At 44.3% G+C, this 20,117-nt stretch overlaps 1 protein-coding gene across 2 annotated transcripts in view; it reads right to left on the bottom strand.

Annotated features, from left to right (window-relative positions):
- Positions 1–2,465: 2,465 nt before the first annotated feature.
- Positions 2,466–20,117, bottom strand: part of SFMBT2 (Scm like with four mbt domains 2) — a 104,356-nt gene continuing 86,704 nt past the window's right edge. For both annotated transcript variants that reach the window (XM_056481948.1, XM_056481949.1), the window contains 5 exons: positions 16,154–16,329; positions 14,536–14,708; positions 12,021–12,257; positions 10,569–10,697; positions 2,466–8,653 (listed from right to left, as the gene is read on the bottom strand). In XM_056481948.1, coding sequence (XP_056337923.1) covers positions 8,513–8,653; positions 10,569–10,697; positions 12,021–12,257; positions 14,536–14,708; positions 16,154–16,329 — 856 coding nt within the window. In that variant the 3' untranslated portion in view covers positions 2,466–8,512. The remainder of the gene's footprint in view (positions 8,654–10,568; positions 10,698–12,020; positions 12,258–14,535; positions 14,709–16,153; positions 16,330–20,117) is intronic.

Genomic DNA, 20,117 nt, shown 5'->3' with positions numbered 1-20,117 from the left:
CAGAAATGATAACCACAGTTGCTTCCTTGAAATCTAATCCATCTTAACCTTGACTCTTCTGCTTTTACTTTTATTAATTGCTACATTAATCACCAGTCAGACCGAGCTTTTCAAAACGAAATGACCATTCCATGGCAACACCAGCTCTGTGGTTTTTCTGGGAATATCACTCTTCATCATCCAAATGCCATCACTTTTTTTGTTTTACATGCTGTGGAAAGGCTTGTTGCTGGAGGTGTTATTTTGACACCCATCTGAAGGTCAGGTTAAACAAATGCCAAATAGGAACAAGATCTGTCTAATTGCTCTTGCCTTGCAGAGGGGAGGCAGTCAGCCTGACACCTCAAGGTGTCCTGCAGCACTGTTTTTTCTCTGGTTTTAAGATTTTTATGACATATTAGAGAAGACAGCATAATTACAACTTCAGCTGAGATGTAGTTATAAAATCAACTTACAGTAATTGAGTACAGACACTACAGCAAGAGGTGTATCAGTCTTAAGTAAATATTGTAGCAGTAGAGGGACTTAGAGAATCATTAAATCTCACAGAAAGGCATGAATCTTGAAATTAAAAAAGCAATAAAACTGCTATTAACAGCAGCAGTAGCAGCAACAACATGGTTATTAAAAACAATAATTATTTGCCTTGAAAAGTCTGTCTAGAAACCTTGGGAGTGAAATTTAACTACCTGCTTGTTTTGTTCATTCTTGTATGCAGGAAAGAAGGATGATGTTCCCTCAGAGACCTGAAAATACAACTTTTGTTTTGTAGGTGTTTTTTTACAGGATGGTTGACTGAATGTTGGTGTTCATATTTCCACTTACATGAGTGCTTGAATATGTCAGCTAATCAGACCAAATATCCAGAAATCTTTCACAAATTTATTGCACATGAAAAACACTAAGAATAGATGTTTTTCAAAATCTTGGCCTGTGATACCAGAAGCAAGACTGGCTGGTAGGTGGTTCCCCCTGAGGAAATGATACATGGCAACCATATTTCATGTGTTGGTCATTAATTTTGAAGAACTCGGAGTATCTTGCCAGGGTTTTACTAAAATCACTTCATATTCTCCCAAAATCAGCTCTTTGCAGATTTCTGTCTTGTTTAAGCTGGGGCAGAAATTTAAAAAACAGTATCTGACCTTTGCATTACTTTTAAATGTCTATGCAATGAGCTATGGGGAGATACATGGATTTATTTTCACCTCTGGATCCTGAAGAATATAATAAACCACTCAAGTTTTTGCTCTTTTGGCTTTATGTTGCCATCAGATTCACCTCAGAATTACTTCCTTTGATAAATCCTTCAGTGATTTCCTTTGATAAATCACCTTTCAGAGAGCTCTTCTGTGGCCCAGCTGGCCATCTGTCAACACCCAGCAGTACCCACAGGTCTGATGCTTTATTCCCTGTAACGAATGTCTGGACAGGTCACTTCACTCTTGCCCATCCCAAAGCCTGAGCTTTAGTGCAGTGTCAGTCACACCACAGGATTATCATCACAAGACTGGTTGACACTGTAAAATAATAATTTTTTAATGGCTTGATTATTTTTTTAGTCACTCTACCCCCATTTGTTTGCCCATTATTGTGTTTTTGCCTGATGGAAAATAGCCAATCTTGATAAAATGGGAGAAACAGTGGAACACAGAGGGAGAAAATTTGTTTCTCCCCTTTTGCCATATCCACAAGAGACATCTAAATAGAACTGATAGATCAAAACCAAAAAAAGTCATCCAAACACTTGTCAGCCAATTCTGCTGGCTGTGCTCACCTTCTCCATGCACACAGCAGTGGATGCTGTGGGGTGTGCCCCACCCTGCTCTCACTGAGGCAGAGGATGGGCTGAGACCAGTGGCAAATGCTTGGTAGCCAAGCCAGCCCAACAGACAGAGACCTCTGGAGCAGGACTCAGGATGCCATCAAGAGCTCTGAATGGTGTCAGGACGTGCAAAGCTGGAATTTAAGCCCAGCACAGCCTCTAAGTGCAGGGAAAAGTCAGAGAGACACGTAATGCACACAAGGTTTTGGCAAAGCAGCTGTGTCTGAAGCCCACCCTTTGAATCCACAGCTATTTTTCCCCACAGCAGAATGGCTCCCCCCACCTTCAGTGGCTGCTGTGCACCTGGGGGAGTTTTATTTTCTGTCTCCCTGCCCATCCTGCCACCATCAGCTCCTGTCACTGCCCCCTCCTTTGCCTGTTGCTCACTGAATTATTTTCATTCCTGTCTTTCACTCTGCTCCCATCACTTCCTTACAATGTCCCTGGATGCTGCTGTGTCTCCTCACCACCCACCTTTCTTGTGTCATGTCCTGCTTCTGGGAAGAACTCAAGATGGATAAACCCAAACTATTCAGTGTTGTACCTCTGGAAGTTTGGGGGCTCAGTGAAGGCAAATACACATACATCAAAACACAGCCCTGTCAAACAAAAAAAAACTACCCTGGAGAGATATATGACTTATTGTTACTTTATTAACAACGTGGCTTACAACTGTTTCAAGTAAAAAGGGATTTCATTCTGAATAAAAATTAAAATATAACTCTGAATATAGATTTTCACTTATTTACATGGAAACATATATACAGAATAGAATCTTACAGCAAACTGACAACATGCCCTTGGCCCTGGGAACTTTAAAAAGTAAAAACACCAGCATTGATTGATTTATATGTATATATATATACACATACATATACACACACATATATATACATATATATATACACACATAGGTATCAACACACCAAAGGGATTATGTACACAAACTTGGAGTCAAAACCTTCAGTACAAACTGGAATGCAAAACAATTCAAAGTTTTCCAACATGCACCACCACGAATGGAGTGTAAGTGCTGGTTGTGGAGCCAATTCCTGCTGCTCCAGGAGAGACAGGAGGGTTTAAGGGCTTGCCTTGTTAAACACAAGGCACATGAAAAAACTCAACTCCCCTCCAAGGCTGCATTTGAGACTTTCACCTCCTTTGGGACACACAGGACACCCCTGCCTGAGCATGTGAGAGTTTCATGGAACCATTCCCCAGGTTTTCCAGGTCCCTGGAACAACCTGGCACATCCTGGCCAGGTGTGGCAGAACAGGGATTGGGAAATGGAATGCACACATTTACAATGTACAAACTACAGACATCTACATGTCCATAATCTCCAGTGAGGCTGGAGCAGTAAGAAGCAGGTGGGGTGCCCTGGGAATGAGAATTTTCATCCTGTCACATCACAACACAGAGCAGAGTGTTTTGTAAATCCACAACCTGAACTCAGGGCAGTGTCACCTTTTCCTGTGGGAGAGAGTTCAAGTTTTAGCCTGGTATTTCCCATGGAGGTCTGGAAGGTGCAAGAAGAGAGTCTTCAGCCCCCAAAAGACACACAGGAGTTGGGTACAATGAAGAAAGACTAATTTCCCCTCCTATCCAGCCAAGGAGCCTGGAGACATCTGAGCCAGATTTCTCCATCTCCACTGGGAAAACAAAATTAGAACCTTTCAGCATTGTAGTTCTGAGTCTACTGCCAGCTCCTTTCCCTCCTCTCACCTGGCCCCTGCTGGGACTCAGAAACCATCTCTGCTGTGGAAAAGAAAAGCCTTCAGGAGTGATGCTCACAGACCCCAGCTGTGCTTCTGTTCTGAGAAGTCCCTCTCCACAAAGACAACTCAAGTGTTGTATTTTACTCATGCCCACAACTCCAGGCTCTCTCCTCTTGAAGCCCTCTCTCCCCTCTCCCACATCCTTGGCAGTGACCAAGACTTACCTTTTTCACTGCAAAAATTAACACCAGAGACTAAAAAAAGAGAAAGGCCACGAGTATCTGTAACTATGACCCAGGTATGTGCAGTTCAGGTGTCTTCTGCAAGAGAATTCCTGTGCATGGCACCAAATCACTGCAAAACCACTCTTATTCTGCAGGACAGCTGACATTTAAAGCACTGCTGGGCTATAAAATTCTCATCTTTGATGACTGGCTCATATTCTATATGCAGCCATTAACACCATTTACACTTCTTGCTGGAGTATTGTACCAAAGAATAAATGAGACCATTAAAGGCTTCTGCTCCTTTATTGGGAGTTCATGAGCACCTAAGGACACAAGCCCTCTCTTGTGAAGTCTGGCAGGCTGCAGCTGCATTTCTGCCTGCTAGGAGAAAAAGGCATTTAAATTTTCTGTTAATTAAGTGCAGACTTTTTGACTTCTATGTGAGAGAAACTGGTGAAGAACTGGTCCCACAGCCCACACATCTATGAGGGCCCTAACACCAACCTCAGTTTTTTATGGATCAAATCCTGAGTAACAGATTCCTTTAGTTCTGGGTCAGCTGATGTAATGAAGAGTATTACTGAGGGGAAAATATACATGCATCCACATTTTGAAAGAATTTTTACATAAATGTACTGTATAAAACATCTCCAAAACTCCCAGGACTGTGGGTGAAGGAATATTTGTTGAGTGTATCCAAGTTAAAAAGTAAACAGTCACAAGGAAAAAAAAAAAATCCTAATGTTCAAGATGTTGCAGATTACAGAAAATATTTCCTGGAATAAGGAATCAGCTTTGCAATCCCAAGCAATGGAAACTACAGCATGATATATCTTAGCACCAAAATGGAGCCCTTGGGACTGTATTTATCCACATGTAATAAAGCTGGTTTTAATGATGTTCACTTGCAGCATGTTGTTCTCTTTTGGCACTTGAACTTGGAAACAAGAGGAACACTCTGAGTTCACTGTGCTCCAGATGCACTGCACCAGAAAAACACAAAGTTTTTGAAGTGCCCTGATTGTACAGAGCTTCTGGAACACTGAGATGGCACAGCAGCTCTGCCAAATTCGATTTTGTGCCCTGAAAAAGAGCAAGGCAGGCTCTAAGGAGACTAAATGTTGATTCTGGCAGCCCAACATTGCCTGGTTTGCCTTCAAAAGGCTGAGATGGGGATATCACACAGCTGGGACTGCAACAGGCTGAAAGGTAAAGCCAAGGAATGGTGACTTCCCAGTTTAAGGCAAATTAGCTGTTTGCCCACAGTAAAATAGAGAAGTGGATGTGTCCCACTGAGAAACCTTTAAAATCCCAGCAGAAAACCAAATAGCCCTGTCAGGGTGGGTCAGGCCATCTCAGCTAGGACATGCACCCACTGGATCCTTCCCTAAGGACAGGCTGTGGCTGGACTTTGGTGTTTTCTGAGGGCACACAGCATTTTTAGGAGGTTTCTGCACCCTGCAGGACCAAACTATCAGGGGTTATGGAAAATGGGTAACACAAAAGAGCTGGAAACCCTGAAATCCTCCTCAGAGCTGAGAAGCCTTTGTGCCTCTGAGGGGCAGGAAAAGCCAGGGTTTGGTCAGCCTAAAAGCTGTATTTATGTGCTGAAAAGGGAAGAAAAGCCCTGAAACCAAAGATCACTTCTCCTGAAGGGCATCCAAGACAGGAGGAGGAAGGCAGGACAACCAACAAGGCAATCATGGACAAATGAATGATTTCATCCAAATTCAGAGATGGACACTTTGGGCCTGAAAAGTGGGAACTGGCTGATTCTGTCAAGGTGAAGGGAGCAGAGACCTGCCCATGGATCTGCTCAGCCTGAGAGCAAGCTCCAAAGAAGCCAGTGCAGATAAAGATGAGCAGGCACCATACACTCTTCAGCCCCCTAATTTTGTTCCAAAAATGCCCACCTTTGGTCCAATGCCTGAAGGCAGTCCTGTAACACCTGCACAGCCTTCCTGTGGGAGCAAAGTGTCAGTGTGCTGAAGGTCAGCATCCCACAGCCCAGAAATAACAGCAGAGCTGCTCCCCAGCCCTTGAAAACAGCCTTGGATAACCAAGCTCAGCACTTCACTCACTGCCTTTTGCAGCTGATATCAAAATAAACTTCAGCCTGGATGCCAAATTCACAACAGGGAGGGGAGATGTGGTTTCACCACTGTCATTAGTGGAGTTCTGAAAATGCAGCAGTTCTGAATTTAACTTAGAATCAATCAGACCTGTAACAGAAACCCCCACAAACTTACAGCAGTTTACACTTCTACATTGCAAAGTAAAGTGGTATTTTACTCTAGCAAGATTGGATTTCCATCATTTCCTTTGAAGTTCATTACTCCAAAGCTTTGCTGATGTTCCAGAATTGAAAGGAAATCCAGGCAAGAGTAATTAGTTCCTTCTGATCTCTGCTCCATCTGAGCATACTGCCCAGTTAAACTCCACACCAGCCATTCTCCACTTGTATAAAAGATGGCCCAAGTTCAGCTCCAGCTTTTCTGGAAAGCAATCAATGCAACAGACAATCCCAATCCTGTATCTCTTCCCAACCTGCAGACTCAAAGGAAATAATAAAGTATTTAACACCCAAGGTGATTTTAGCATAATTTCTGGTTATCAATTTCTCTGAGAGGACAGAAAGAGATAAATGAGGCAACACTGAAGAAAAGTAAAGTGAAAGACAAGTAGTGAAAGGAGAGAAACCTGTGGAAATAAAAGAGCCGGTGCAAGATAAAATTAAAACTTTTTTTCTGTTGTTTAATAGTTTGAGTTTTGAATATGATTTAACTTCCCTGAACAACCAGTAAAGATTCCCATGTTCTTGGCTCAATGCTTCACCCATTCCCTGGCTGGCCAGCACTAGAGCTGGCTGCTGTCAGTCTGTGTGTGTCTGCTCCCCAGTCATGCCTCCACGAGGAATTAGCTGCCATAGGAATATCTACAGTTACAAGGCTGATGGAGACAAATAATGACATTTTTGCAGTGTGTCCCAGAAGGCATTAAATGTCTCTGACAAATCCCAGAGGCCAGGAACTCCAAGAACATCAGAGCAGCAGCAGAAGCTGGATTTGAGGAGTAAAGGATCAGTGCTGGGATGCTGTTTAGCAAACAGCCTTTCTGCTTCCCTTCCTTGGAATGTCCTCATGCTCCAGCTCTCCTGACAGAATCCTCCCAGGAGCTGTCTCCTGCTGACAGATGAAACACCAGGACTGGGCTGAAGTGAGGAGGAGCTGGGAGCAGCAGCCTCTCTGGTTTTCTCAGCTGTTCTCTCACTTTCCTTCTGTCTTCAGAGGCGAAACACTGAGCAACACTTTTAGGGAACCCGAGAGGAATCCAAATTAATTCTCAAATCAGTTGCACTGACACATTTCACTACTACTGTCAGTAGGAAATCCAGTCCAAACCCCATTTTTTTAACATCTGCCCCACTACAGAACCCTGTCCCTGGGTTTCTGAAGAACAAAACCCCATCATTTGATGCACAGGCAACTAATACTGCCTTGAACTGATTAAAACTTGAACAAGATCTTCAGAACAAAGCAACAGCTGAGAACAGATCCAGTCCTGCTCATCTCCCATGTATGCACATTTCTGATGAATTCTCAGCATCTGGTTCAGCCTGCAGCAGTTGCACCCATCCCATTCCTCAGAGACAAATCAGGAAACTTGCTGAAAGACAAGCTGGAAATTCCCAAGTGATACATGGCAGAGTCAATGCTTCTTGCCTAAAACACTTTCTGGGCAAGAACTGGATGTATTCCAGAGTATTTATATCTGAAGGTCTCCCTCTTCTCCAAAGAATTTAAGAAGGAAACCAATGGAAATGGAGATGTAGCAGCTGCACCCTGGTGTTGGTCAGTAGGTTCTTCTGAGCACAGGGAGTCCCTGATCCCAGTCTGCTGTCACCATATGGCTCAAAGACAGGTCTTTAAATTGACTTGGATTTAAGAGTTAAGATTTTGACTATGAAAGTCTTCATGTTCCTGTACTAGGAGCATTGTACAGATCCTATCACAGAGATGTTCAGCTGATTGTGCAGAGCCAGCATGGCTCAGGATGTGCTGCTGTCCCCACCAGGTCTTGTGTCACTCCTGTCAGTCCACTGCAATTTTGTCAGATATCACAGAGACCATGGCTTGAGTCCCCTCTCAAAATTCAGCAAGGAATAACCATTATATGCCTGATATAACTCTTTTTCCTTTTGTAAAACCAGAGAGGTGGGAGGAAAAAAAGAAAAAGTCCATTGATCACCAAGGTCAAACCTGCAGTTAAACCCCAGGTAATGCTACAAATGATGACTTACATTTCAATATGAAAGAAGAGTGTCAGAGTTGTCTAAAAGAAATGTTCATGTCCAGAAATTGTCCAAGACAAACCATGGCCACCTGGAAATGTCTGACCCTTCTCCCTGGGAATGTGTCTGCCACTGGTAGGTTTGGTTTGGTGACAAACCACCTGTTTCATGCTGGCTTTGCACCACTGGGCAATGGGTTGGAGAGGCTCATGAGGAGAGATGCCAGCAGTCTTTCCATGTGCTTTACAAGTACAGAAAACTTAGTTCCATTTGTAGCTCATTTTCTTTTTGTGTTTGTTTTTCTTCCCCCTATGGATTTAATTCCCAGTGCTTCCAATTCCACTTGTTCATGGAAAAGAAAAAGGATATGGGGGAAAAAACCCCTTGAACAAGCTGAAATGGTAAAAAAGACAGGGAGCAAGGAGGGGACAGAAGGGATGGAGAAGTGCAGTCAGTTGGCATACTGTGCATAGAAAGCAACTTTCACTCGCTCGATCTGGTGGCACAGTTTGATGGCTGGTCCCAGCTTCAGCTCCATGCACTCCTGCACTGTGGGCAGTGTCAGCAACAGGAGGGCCTGCCCATCGATGTCCTGGGGACAGAAACACAGGGAAATGGTTTTCTTTGTGGACTCTGGAGGGCAGAATGCATAAGCAAGTTTGGAGGAACAAGAAGGGCAGTTTACCCTAAAAATTAAGTTCTTTTATCCTCTGTTTTTTTCTCCCACTTTGACACTGCCCATCTCCGTTCCCTGAGATACAACATGGCTTTTCAGAAGTTGTCCAGTGTCTACTCATAGGTTCTCCTTAACCCCCAGCTTAGGAAAAGCCTCCCAGCTGCTGAAATAGGGATCACCTGCAGAGTCCAGAGAAATCAGTCCCATTTCATGCCTAAGGAACTTAAAAAAGAGGCAGGCTGCACACAGACACAGGAGACACAGGAGGCAGCTGAATGGATAAACTGATGTTGATCTCATTGCCAAGTCAAACCCTTTCCCCACCTCCTCTGGCCCACAATTTGTTCAGCACAGGTTTATGTCTGCCTTGCTCCATGCTCTGCACCCAGGTCCAACCAGGACCTGCCTTGTTCCACTGCTGAATGACCAAGAGAATGGCCTGGACTACCCAAAGCCCTTGCAATCTCTGATGTCACACAATCCCAGAATTAGGCTGGAAAGGATCTGCAGGTCATGCCTTTCCTTCAAGCATAACTATGCACCCAACTCCATGAACCAGTACACTGGGAACTTCTGTTGGCTTTATGATCCTCCTCTTAATAAAGAGCTCAAGTTCTCTTTATTCTTTAATGGACTGAGATGATCAGGCCACAGAACTGCTTTTTATCCTTTAGGGAAGATCAGAGTCTATGCACAGCAACTCACAACCAACATAGACTCCCCACGACAGCCCTGATTAGGCAGCACTGAACACAAGGAGGATTTACTTAAGTGCTGCTTTGATCAGGACTGTCCACAGCTCAGGTCCATCCACCACTGAAGGTTGATGGTACAGACCACTGCACCAGGGCTTCACTAGGAAAAGCTCCAGTCATCTGTGTTTGATTCAACCCCTGTAAAACTCTCAGGCAAAGGAGAGCTTCCAAGCCTGGCACTGTTCCAGGCTGCTAACAAATGGCTGGAGCTCACTGTGACACAGCATCCTGCTCTGGGGAGTTTCACTCACTCCAGATTCACCCTCTACCTTCTCCCAGTCCCAGCAGCTGGAGGCATCCATGGTGAAGAATCAGAGACAGTTCAAGGAGCAGCAGGCCACACCACTGACTAATTAACCACACTTGCTTCCTCCTAACTACGGCTCGTTAGTGCTGCCCTTCACCCTCTGCAGTGGCTGCTGCTCATTAGCCAAGGAAGGACTCTTCCCACATGAATTTTACATGCTCACACTGGCTTCAGTTGAAGAACACTGGCTTCTGCTCCTGCTTAATGGGGAGAAAACTGGCATCTCCTAAATTCAGGTCACCCAAGCTCTACCTGGCAGATCTTCAGAGGAACGTAGCTAGGAATTAGGTGTCTACACATTTGGAACATTGAGGTGTTAATGGCAAAATTCAGACAGTTTGGGCTTCAAGCAGCACTTTTCTGCTTCCCAGGCCAGTGTTTTAGAACAGGATGGAACCCATGTGGCCTGGAGAAAGCCTGGTATGAACCAGGTAACCATTACCTGTTTTTACCTTGAGGTTCCTGCCTATGGGACATCAGTATGGTGCCACAGACCTTGGCATGAAAAGACTAAACCTCCTGCCTTCCACAAAGGTTTTTCACAAGGCTATTGAGTTTCTGGACTCTCTGAGGATCTGGCAAGGCTCTGACTCAAGGATTTTCTAGGGGTTTTCATGCCTTGCCAAAACTGGTATTATAACTTGGCCTGATGGATCTGAAGTCTGGTCACAGTCTCTGTACCAAAGCCCCAGGCCCATCAAGGTGGGATGTGCTGTAACATGAACAGGCACCACAGACACAAAGGGACAAGTGACAAAATGACTTTTACCTGCTCCTGAAATATTTTGGCAAGGGGTGCACAGTCAGTGAGTTTAATAAACCTCACAACATCAGTGACAGTCCATTCCAGTGGGTTACTGTCCAGAATGAGTTTCTCTTCCTCTTCTTGCTTAATTTCCTGCAAGGAAAAAAACCAACAAAGGAAGACTTTCATAAAGCAAACTACCCCCTGTAGATAACCAGGGCAGGCATGCCCTCCTCAGATCAGCAAGGTTTGACACTGAAGGTTAATTTAGGAGGAATTCTGCTATGAAATGGTGTCTTGGCTTGCAAAGCAGGATGCAACCAAAAGTATGTGTTCTATCTCCATCTGTTAAAACCAGGGGCAGTGCTCTTCATCTTTTCCACAATCCATCCTTCCTCCAGGGAGGTATCTTCTGTTAACGGGCCATTAAGTCCCAGCACATGACTGATAAAATTACATCATCCCATTGGGAGATGTTCCACCCAGGAGGAGGAGCCAAGCCTTTCCTGCCTAGATAAAAACTGAGATTTGGAACACCAGAACAGCCCTTACCCACTGGATTCCAGAGCAAAATCAGACCCTTCTACATCATCACTGAACCTTTGGAGAAAACTGTACCTTCTACAGGAGCACTGCTTCAACTGAACCACATCTGTCACTGCAGGAGGATGCAGCCACCATTGAATGGGACTGCTACCTAGGAGTCAATGGCAAAATTCAGACAGCCAGTGTGGGCTTCAAGCAGGCTTGAAGCAGACTTCTGCTTCCCAGGCAGTATTTTAGAACAGGATGGAACCCACGGGGCATGAAGAAAGCCTGCTATTGCCATTACCTGTTTTACACTGAGGTTCCTGCCTATGGGACATCAGTATGGCACCAAGGATTTGGCAAGAAAGGACTAAACCTCCTGCCTTCCACAAGGGCTTTTCACAAGGCTGCCCTGACCAACAGGGTGTCAAGCTGTATTCTGACTCTGTCAGTGTTTTTTTTGTAATACTGTATTTCTACTTTAACTTTTCCTAGTAAAAATCAGTTATTCCTATTCGCATATCTGTGCCTGAGTGTGGACACTGCTAAAGGCCTAGGCCCATTTCAGCCAGGCTTTTTTCTCAGGTTCTGAGTCTTTTTCTCAGGCCGTGAAACCTTCTCAGCTCCAGCCAGGATTTCTCCCAGGCTAGAGACTTTTCTTTACTATAAACACAAGAGAAAGAGTCATAACAAGAAATAAACACCTGCTGGATCCATGGGAAGGCCAGGGACAGAAGGTGTTTTTTTTCTCTGACCAATGAACTGTATTTTGATTTTCACAAACTGTCTTATTTAAGCCACGGCCTTGCTGCTGTGCTCTCCCACCACTCTTGGCACAGCAACACCCGAGAGCTCCTTAACTTCCAAACTACAACAACACAGAGGGAGGGGTTTACACTGCCCATTTCAGGAAAGGATTCTGCCTCTCTTAAGGCAGGCCGAGCTCACCTCCCTGGCGGGCGCGGCGCTCTCGGCCTGGCCGCGCGGCTGGGCCCTGCGGCTGCGCCGGGCCCGCTCGCTGCCCGGGGCCCGCTCGGGCTCGGCGCTGCCCCGCAGGGTGACCGCTCGCCGCGGCCGGGCCGGGGGCAGCTCGGCCGAGGACGTGTCCGTCTGGTCATCGCGCAGCTCCGAGCTCGTCTCCTCGCTGCCCGTCTCGTCCTCCGGCGCCTCCTCGTCCTCGCTCTCCTGCGCACAAACAGCATCCAGGAGATGGACACGGCGAATCCCCGAATCGGCCACGCTGCGTTCCCGCCGTGCATTCCACCCACCTGGGGCCAGCAGGACACCTGGTGGTTTAGAGTCCCTGTTCTTCCCAGGCAGAGGCTGTTTTTCAGGGGTTTCCAAGGTTGTTTATTGTTTCTTATCTAAGGAGTTCTTTCTCTGAGGGACAGAGATCTGTCTAACACACTGGTCAAGGCACACACTGACTGCCAGAGGGCAGGTCTTATCTTTTGTACTATAAATTACTTTCCAATACACGACCTTTACATTGCCCTGTCCAGTTTTCCCTCACACCAATCCAAAAGTGCCATCCTGGCTCAGAAAATGGATGACAAGAAGAAGAAGAAGAAAAGACATAGTACACCCAAAATCCTCCATCTTAGCTTTAAACCCTCTAACATAAACATTTCTAAAAATTCACTTTTCTATCTTCTAACAATCTCATTTATACTCTACTTATTATTTATGACTTGTTATTCTTCCTGCAATGATGGTAATTTTTCCCAGGGGCTTAAATCCAGTCCTGGGTACTGTGCCAAGGCCTTTGAGACCCCTGCCAGGGGGTCTAGAGGCATCCAGGGAAGCCAGGGGAACACCCTGGACTCCCACACACCCATGCTGGTCCAGGGTGATTTTATTTTAACCTCACTTTCATTACAGCACTAAGCTCGATTTTGCTTTGTTACAAAACGCAGAAGAAAAAAAAAAGCACGTGGCAGGAAATTTTTTTTTTCCTCCCATCTAAAGGTCAACAGCAATAACTCATTTGGCATGAAATGTTCCTCTCTTTGGGGTATCTCAAAACTTGTGATGCACAGGAGGAGAAATGGAAAATACTGAGAGGGTAAAATGAAATTCAGGTTGGCTGAGATGAAATAAAATCAGAAACAGGCTTGACTTTAAACTTTCACACTGCTTCAAGTTGATTTGGGTGGTATTGGTCCTGAAAAAAGGGAAATTTTAGTGACTTTTGAAAATGTCTAGATGCTCAAGATAACACTCTTTTAGTGACATTTCTGCAAAACTCAGGACAGAGGATTCCACCCACATTTCCCTGCTTTCAGCCCAACACTGAACTGCTGCAGGTGAAGCCCAAAGTTCCATTTAAAGTATTATACCAGATTGTTATTTCTGTCACACAGGGCTTACAATCACTCAACAACTGATGGAAATTGTGCATTTTGAACTTTATATACATGCAACTTGCCGAAATGGCTTTGACAGCTTATCCCTGATCCAAGTGTGAGCAGGCACCTAAAGCCATATGCTCAGGTCTTGACTGAAAGAGCAATTTAGACAAAGATAGTTGTATTGGCTGAAAGGTTGAAAAGCTTGGCTAATGGTTGATTTAGGCTTAACATAAGTTTAAGTTCCTTTGAAGCAGGTATAATCTAAGGAAATGAAGCAGAACTACACCTAGATGAGGACCAAGCCATGAAGATTCAGGCAATCAACTGAAAGCTGAATAAAATAACCTACTGTAGCTGAAGTAGAGGGAATTTAAGTAAACCAATTTTATTTCACATTGCACAAAGCAGCAATCACTGGCACTCAGCTGAGGAACTGAAACCACACATGAGCTCTGCTATTGCCACCATGGGAAAAGCCCTCAAAAAACAACCCACACAGAACTAAGTCTATTCCAGGTTTAATTTGGACATGAATCTTTGCTGAGGCTCAGATTCTGTTGTATCACACAGCAGACTGGCAAGACTGAGCCCTCTAATTCCATGTAGCTGGGACACAAACCATTTGCTTGTATGCTAAGGCTTGATTTTGTGAGCCAAAAATATTAGGAACAGTTAATGAAAAAAATAAAAATTCCTTGAAACCACAATGGCTATGAGTTATTATTTATTGCAATACTTGGAGATCTTAGACCTGGATCACAGAGCTCCTTCACTCTGCTAAATGCTGTGAAAGCATCCAACAGGTTCGTGTGCCTGCTTTAAAGGAAGGAAATAAAATAAAGAGGTATTAGGCAGCATGTCAGCCAGTGAGCATTAGGAAGGTGGGAGCAAAAAATCTGTTTGCTACCCCTGAAATGGCGAAAGTAAAAATCCCCAAAGTGCCCCAATAAAACCAGTCTGATCTTAGAAGAACAGAGTAGCAAGGAAGGATCCAAACTAGAAACTGGAAGTATTCAGGTGTGCTGAGAAGCCTCCAAAAAGCAAAATGCAGAATGGGGGACAGGAAGGCAGCACCCAGGATTTTTGCTGATGTACCCCAGTGCAACACAAACCTCTGCAGAGCCTGCAGCATTGGAATCCACAGCTGATGATCTCCTTTTCTTCTGCACAAAGATGGATTTCCGCCTCTTTCTGCGTCTGGCTGGTTTGACATGGCCACTTTTCATGTTGTTATTTTCCCCAATCGGTGGCTTAATTATTTTTTTCCTCTTGCCATAATAATAAGCTGGAGAAATGAAGCACAATGCCCATTAAAAACTTTAACTACCCAAAGAAGGGAACCTTGGCTTGCTCCTTGCTACAGGTTCAGGACTGTACTCTAAGTGCAATTTAAACTTTAAACTAAATTGATTTGGAAAAAATTGTGCAGGATAAATAGGTCATGCTGGACTAGCACAGTGTTACAGCTCTTATGTATCCAGATTTATTGATGATGAATGAAGACTTCAGAATTTAACAATGTGTTTAGGCAGAGCTGAGCAGTGATTTGGAGGAAAGAGGCCAACAAGTTCCAGATTTGATCAATGCAGTTCTGTGTGAGGTAACAGTCTCAGAGACCCTGCCACTTGCTAAAGTTTTCAGCAGAGAGGGGAGAGGGCCAGCTATCCTCAATCATGTACAAAGGAATGGGGTTTTATTACTTTTAACTATTTTGTGGTCCATATTGAAATTAAGGATGTGAGAGTCCTCTGACCTTACATTAAATGTTTGTACTAAATGCCTTTTGACACACTCAATGATGTGGGGATGAAAGACACTCTGTCCTTGACCAGCAAGGGTATCCCAGGACAACTACAATGGCCCTTGGCACCCATTGCCAAGTTCTTAACTGAACTGAGCCTTTCAGCAAATCAATGGAGTTTTGAGGAAAAATTCATCCAGTCACATAAACCATCAATTTTGAGATGGGACAACCTCAGCTAGAACACCTCCAGCTGCTCATCTGCTACCAGTGGGAGCCAAGACTCCAGCTCAGGTAGAAACTTCTAAAGAAACCCGTCCTCAGTGATCTCAGCAGCTCCCTGAGCCCATTCCTCTTTCTATCCCAGCACCAAACTCAAGAGAATTGCTTTAAATCAATTATCCTGCTTTCTGCAACCTTTGTGGAAGCAGGACAACACTCTCTTCCATTTTCCTGAACTGTTTAAGAGCCAATAATCCCAGTAATACTGACAACAAAAAGCACTGAACACTAACAGCAGCCTTCCTGAACAGGCAGGATCATGTTTAAATATTAAACACCTGAGTAGAGAGTCAGTGCTACCAAACCTTCCAGCATCTCAGCACTGTGGTTCTGGTTTGTGCTGGTGTGTATTCCATAAACCCTTTACCAAGAGGATTCATCTCACCTAATGAAGCTGTCTCAGATGTAGCAAGTTAAAAACTCAGCTTCCCACTGCAGGCTCCCTTTATGTGCTCCTTGTGTTTATTTTAGATATGAAGAGAAGTCAAGATTTCCAAAAAGTGATGATGCTCAGAAAGATGGAGTGAGAGGGAAAGTTTTCTGGTACAGGATTCTAAGGGAACCTGAGGTGGCCTCATGATTAAATAACTGCTCCTAGATGAGATGAATCCTCATCAGTATTTACATATGACACAACTCCTGCTCTTCACCATCTCCCACTTCTCTGGCTCCCAGCCAGCACCAAGAGGCATTTTTCCAATACTCACTGTACTTGGTTTTGGTGTGGATGGAGCAGTTCTCGGGGCAGACTTCAGCCACCAACACAGGGCTGAAGAGGTTGGGGCAGCACTCCAGCTTGGCACAGACCCTCCTGCAGAAATCTGCCACCTGGTCCGACGTCCGCACGATCTTCACCGTCGCCCTGTACGTCTTCCCTCTGTACCTAGGGAGAGAACAGCGCCCCACATCACACATCCAGCAAAATCCTGGGGTGCTGCACACCAGACTCTCCCCTGCCAGGGAGTGATCCTCCCCAGGGACTTTTAGGAGGGTGTCTCTCTTGAGAATGCAGGCAGAACAGCTCTACTTTTTTTAGTGGCTCCATTTCAGATGGAGTGAAGAAGGAAAGGGTGAAATAAATTGAAGGTGTGGACATGATTTGGGAAGGAATCCTTGTGCACACTGGATGTATCTGTAGATAGGGCAAGAGAAGGAAAAACATCTCAGAAGGCTTGGTGAGGATACTGCACAGGACAACAAGCTCTTTTGTGAACTGATACAAAATTTTGGGAGAGGGATCCAGTCTCTCTTCATATACTGACCCACAATCAGATGCTTATACACAATGCAGAGCTTTCTGGTCACCACCCTGCTTGGACTGAATTCTCTAAGTCCCCAGTGCACTTTTGGTTTTCTCCACTGCCATCTTTCCTTCTCCCATATCATGTTCCAGCTCCCAGCAATCCCCAAGACTCATGGTGCCAGCTGTGGCTGTCAGGACACACTCATTGTGAAGAAGTATCTGGGTGAAACAACAATCTCTGCCACCCTGGGACCAGATCACTTCACCATGCTGAGATGTGGGCACTACAAAACCTGAGGAACTCATCAGTAATTTAACAGGGCTGCAGCAACAGGCCCTAAAAACTGATTCCTACCAGGAATGCCTGGAGCAGAAACCTGCAATGAAAGGTTTGTCTTAAGTCTGTTATGCCAGTAAAACATTTATTTCGTGTTTCATAGGAAGCGTTGGTGAGCGATAAATGGCTGAGAAAGACACAGTTACATCCCTGCTGTACTACATTGTAGATGTGAACCCTGGCAAACCAATTATCCCTGTAATTTATTAAACAGCAGCAGCAAGCTGTTGTAAACAGTGAGATAAGGTTTTAAAACATCTCTTACACATCCTGAGGAATGCAACACGAGAGACAACCACACCAGAGCCAGTGCTGGCATTACAAATGTGCTCAGAGGAGGGAAAAGTAACACATAATGAAAGAAAAAGAGGGAAGGAAGAAAGATTACTGGATGGGAGGCAAGGAAAGGCAAAGATAGAGTCACCAGGAAAAATGAAACAAAGCATTTTTTGGTTTATTAAGATCTGCAGTTTCCTAGCAGCTGCTGATAGATATGGCAGAGGAGGTGGTGAAATAAAGATGTGACCAGAGAGTTAAAAACATTCAGACAGCTCTTACTGAAACAAAGGGCTGTGGAAAAAGGGTTTGAAGCTGTGGCACATGAAGTGTTATAATGGGGAAACCCAGATGAAACCTGGGTCTGAGAACAGCCCAGTCCAATCATCCTCAGGTCGCAATCCAAATTATCAACTCAGCATAAAACCTGCATGAACATTTCTGCAAGGTGCCAGGCTCTGATACCTCATTTGGTGCCAAGACAATCCTGGACTCATTCACCTGAATGCATGAATGATTTAATGAGCCAACTTTTCACAAACCCTGAAAGACCTGGACAGATGATGTAAAAGGGAAAAGTGCTCCTTTCAGGTACAGAGCACTGTTATGGTCCCAGCTTCCCTATGAAACAGCTGTAGAACCAAAACCACCAAATGCCACAGGCATTTAAATGCATCTACTTATAAAAGTTTAATATTTCTTTTCAATGTGTTTGAAAAGACTCCTGCACTTATTACCTCTCCAGGAGCCATTAAGTTTAATGACAGCCTGGACTGTTGGGTCAGTGAGCCTGAGACAGGCTGCAGGATTTCACTGTGCTGCTTTCACCTGGACCCAAATAACTCTGCCTGGACTCAACCAGCAATTCCAGCCTCGAGGGTCTCCACACTGGAAGAATCATGGCACAGGGAGCACTTGTATCTACACCTCATTTTATGTCTGGATGCATCTGAATTTAACTCACATTTATTTGTCCTTGTTCTGACTTTCACCACTAGGATGAAAAGACTGCATCTGGTTTTGTTTCCCTGCAAAAGCACTCTAATCAAATTGCTTCTTGATCTTCTTTCTTATAAGCTAAGAAAGCTGCCTGATGGGTATTATTCAAGGATGGCTGACTTTTTCTAACTGTGTGCTTCCCATTGTGTTTGGCTGCCCAGGAAGGACCCATTGTACTACAGTGCCTGCTGAAAGCAAAAGATGAAACTAGGAAAATGAACAAATGACTGATTTCATAGTCTGCTTTGAATGAAACACACATTTTAATTAAAAGAGAGGATGGCAAAATGGAGATCTCCATGACTGCAGCAATCAGTCTCAATAACCCAAGGTGTTAGTACTGGCCACAGCAATATTTTTTACATCATTTTGGTCTTGGCAGCACCTCTTTCAACTATAAACCAGGTTCTGCTAATATTTTCCATATTCCTCACACACTAAAGACTTTTAACACAGGCACCACCAAATGTAATCTGAGCTGTTTCTAGGACAGCAATGTGGAAGGAGCTTCTTTGTCAGAAAATCTTTTCCATTAGCATCTCTCAAAAAGTTACCAACTACTGATACTTCTATTTATTTTTTATACCAGGGCTCCTGTCTTCTCAATCACTTGCAAGCAGCAAGTATCTGCATGCACAGCATGGCAGCACTGGAGACTTGGAAAATTGCTGTGGCAAGGATAATATTTTTGGCTTTCTTAGAAATCACTGTTCTTTTATTTTTCAGCTAAAACTAAAATAATCTTTCTTTCTTCTTCTCCCTTCTCTGCCTTCAGATCCCAAACTCAGAGAAAACCTTAAGGCTGGCACTATTTCCATGAAAAATACACTTGCTGATACATGCATTAAATGAACAGTGCTTTGTAAAAGAATTCTGTTGAAGCTCCCTAAAATAGATTAGAGGGTCATGAGAACATAGTGCCTTCTAGAAGCTCCAGTCAGGGACTGCTGTGTGATGACACAGAAAGTCTTGTGCTGAAAAACTTCAAGAACAAGCAAGAACAACTGAGAACCTCATTTTCAGAAGTCCCATTCTAAGGAGTTCTGACAATTCTTGAGACTAATTTGAACAATTCAGTAGATAAAAGTCTCAATTTCCTTTTGGGGGACTGAAAACTCCTTTCTATACTTTGCAAGAAATTTCTACTTTGTTTGTCTACCTTAAAACATAAATTCCTTCAAAGGTATTTAATCACCCAGGGGCATTTTGTACTCTTGAACACAGGATTCAGAAAGGGCACTGGAATGCTCTGGTTGTAAGGCCTTGTCTCATTAAGTCTCCTTCTGATTACAGAAATAAAAGGTTTAAATCATTCCACTGATCCTGGTTTGGAAAGCCTTGTTCAAAATAAACACAAATTAATTTCCACTGTTTCTTCCTCAAACCCAAACCAGTTACCTCATCACAACTTGCCCTTTGCTTCTGCCAGTCCCCTACTGGCCCTGCATCTTCCCAGAAATGGCTTCCAAGGGGATTGGGCTAAAAACCTTTCCAGGAAAGCTAAGCTGTAGATACTTGAACCCTCCTTCTTGTCCTTCCTAAGGAGGGCTGTGATAATTGCCTTTTCCCAAAAATTAGGATTCTCCCCTCACGCTCATCAATTTCCAAACACACCAGCCAGTGGCCTTGCAATGACACTGCCAGTCCTGCCAGGCAGAGCTGCCTGCAGCCCAACTACCTGTGCACATCCAGTTTGTTTCCAGTGTCTTTAGATTCTTTTCCATCCACTGTGGGTAACACTTGGCTCCCTCAAACAGGATGAGGGCCCTGGGAAGCTGAGAGCCAACCCTCACCAGCAAAGGCTGAGGCAAAGAAC

This window comes from Oenanthe melanoleuca, chromosome 1A, assembly GCF_029582105.1.
Source record: "Oenanthe melanoleuca isolate GR-GAL-2019-014 chromosome 1A, OMel1.0, whole genome shotgun sequence".
Taxonomy (NCBI): Eukaryota; Metazoa; Chordata; class Aves; order Passeriformes; family Muscicapidae; genus Oenanthe; species Oenanthe melanoleuca.
The sequence above is the reverse complement of the archived record's forward strand: the minus strand, read 5'-3'. Positions and strand labels throughout refer to the sequence as shown.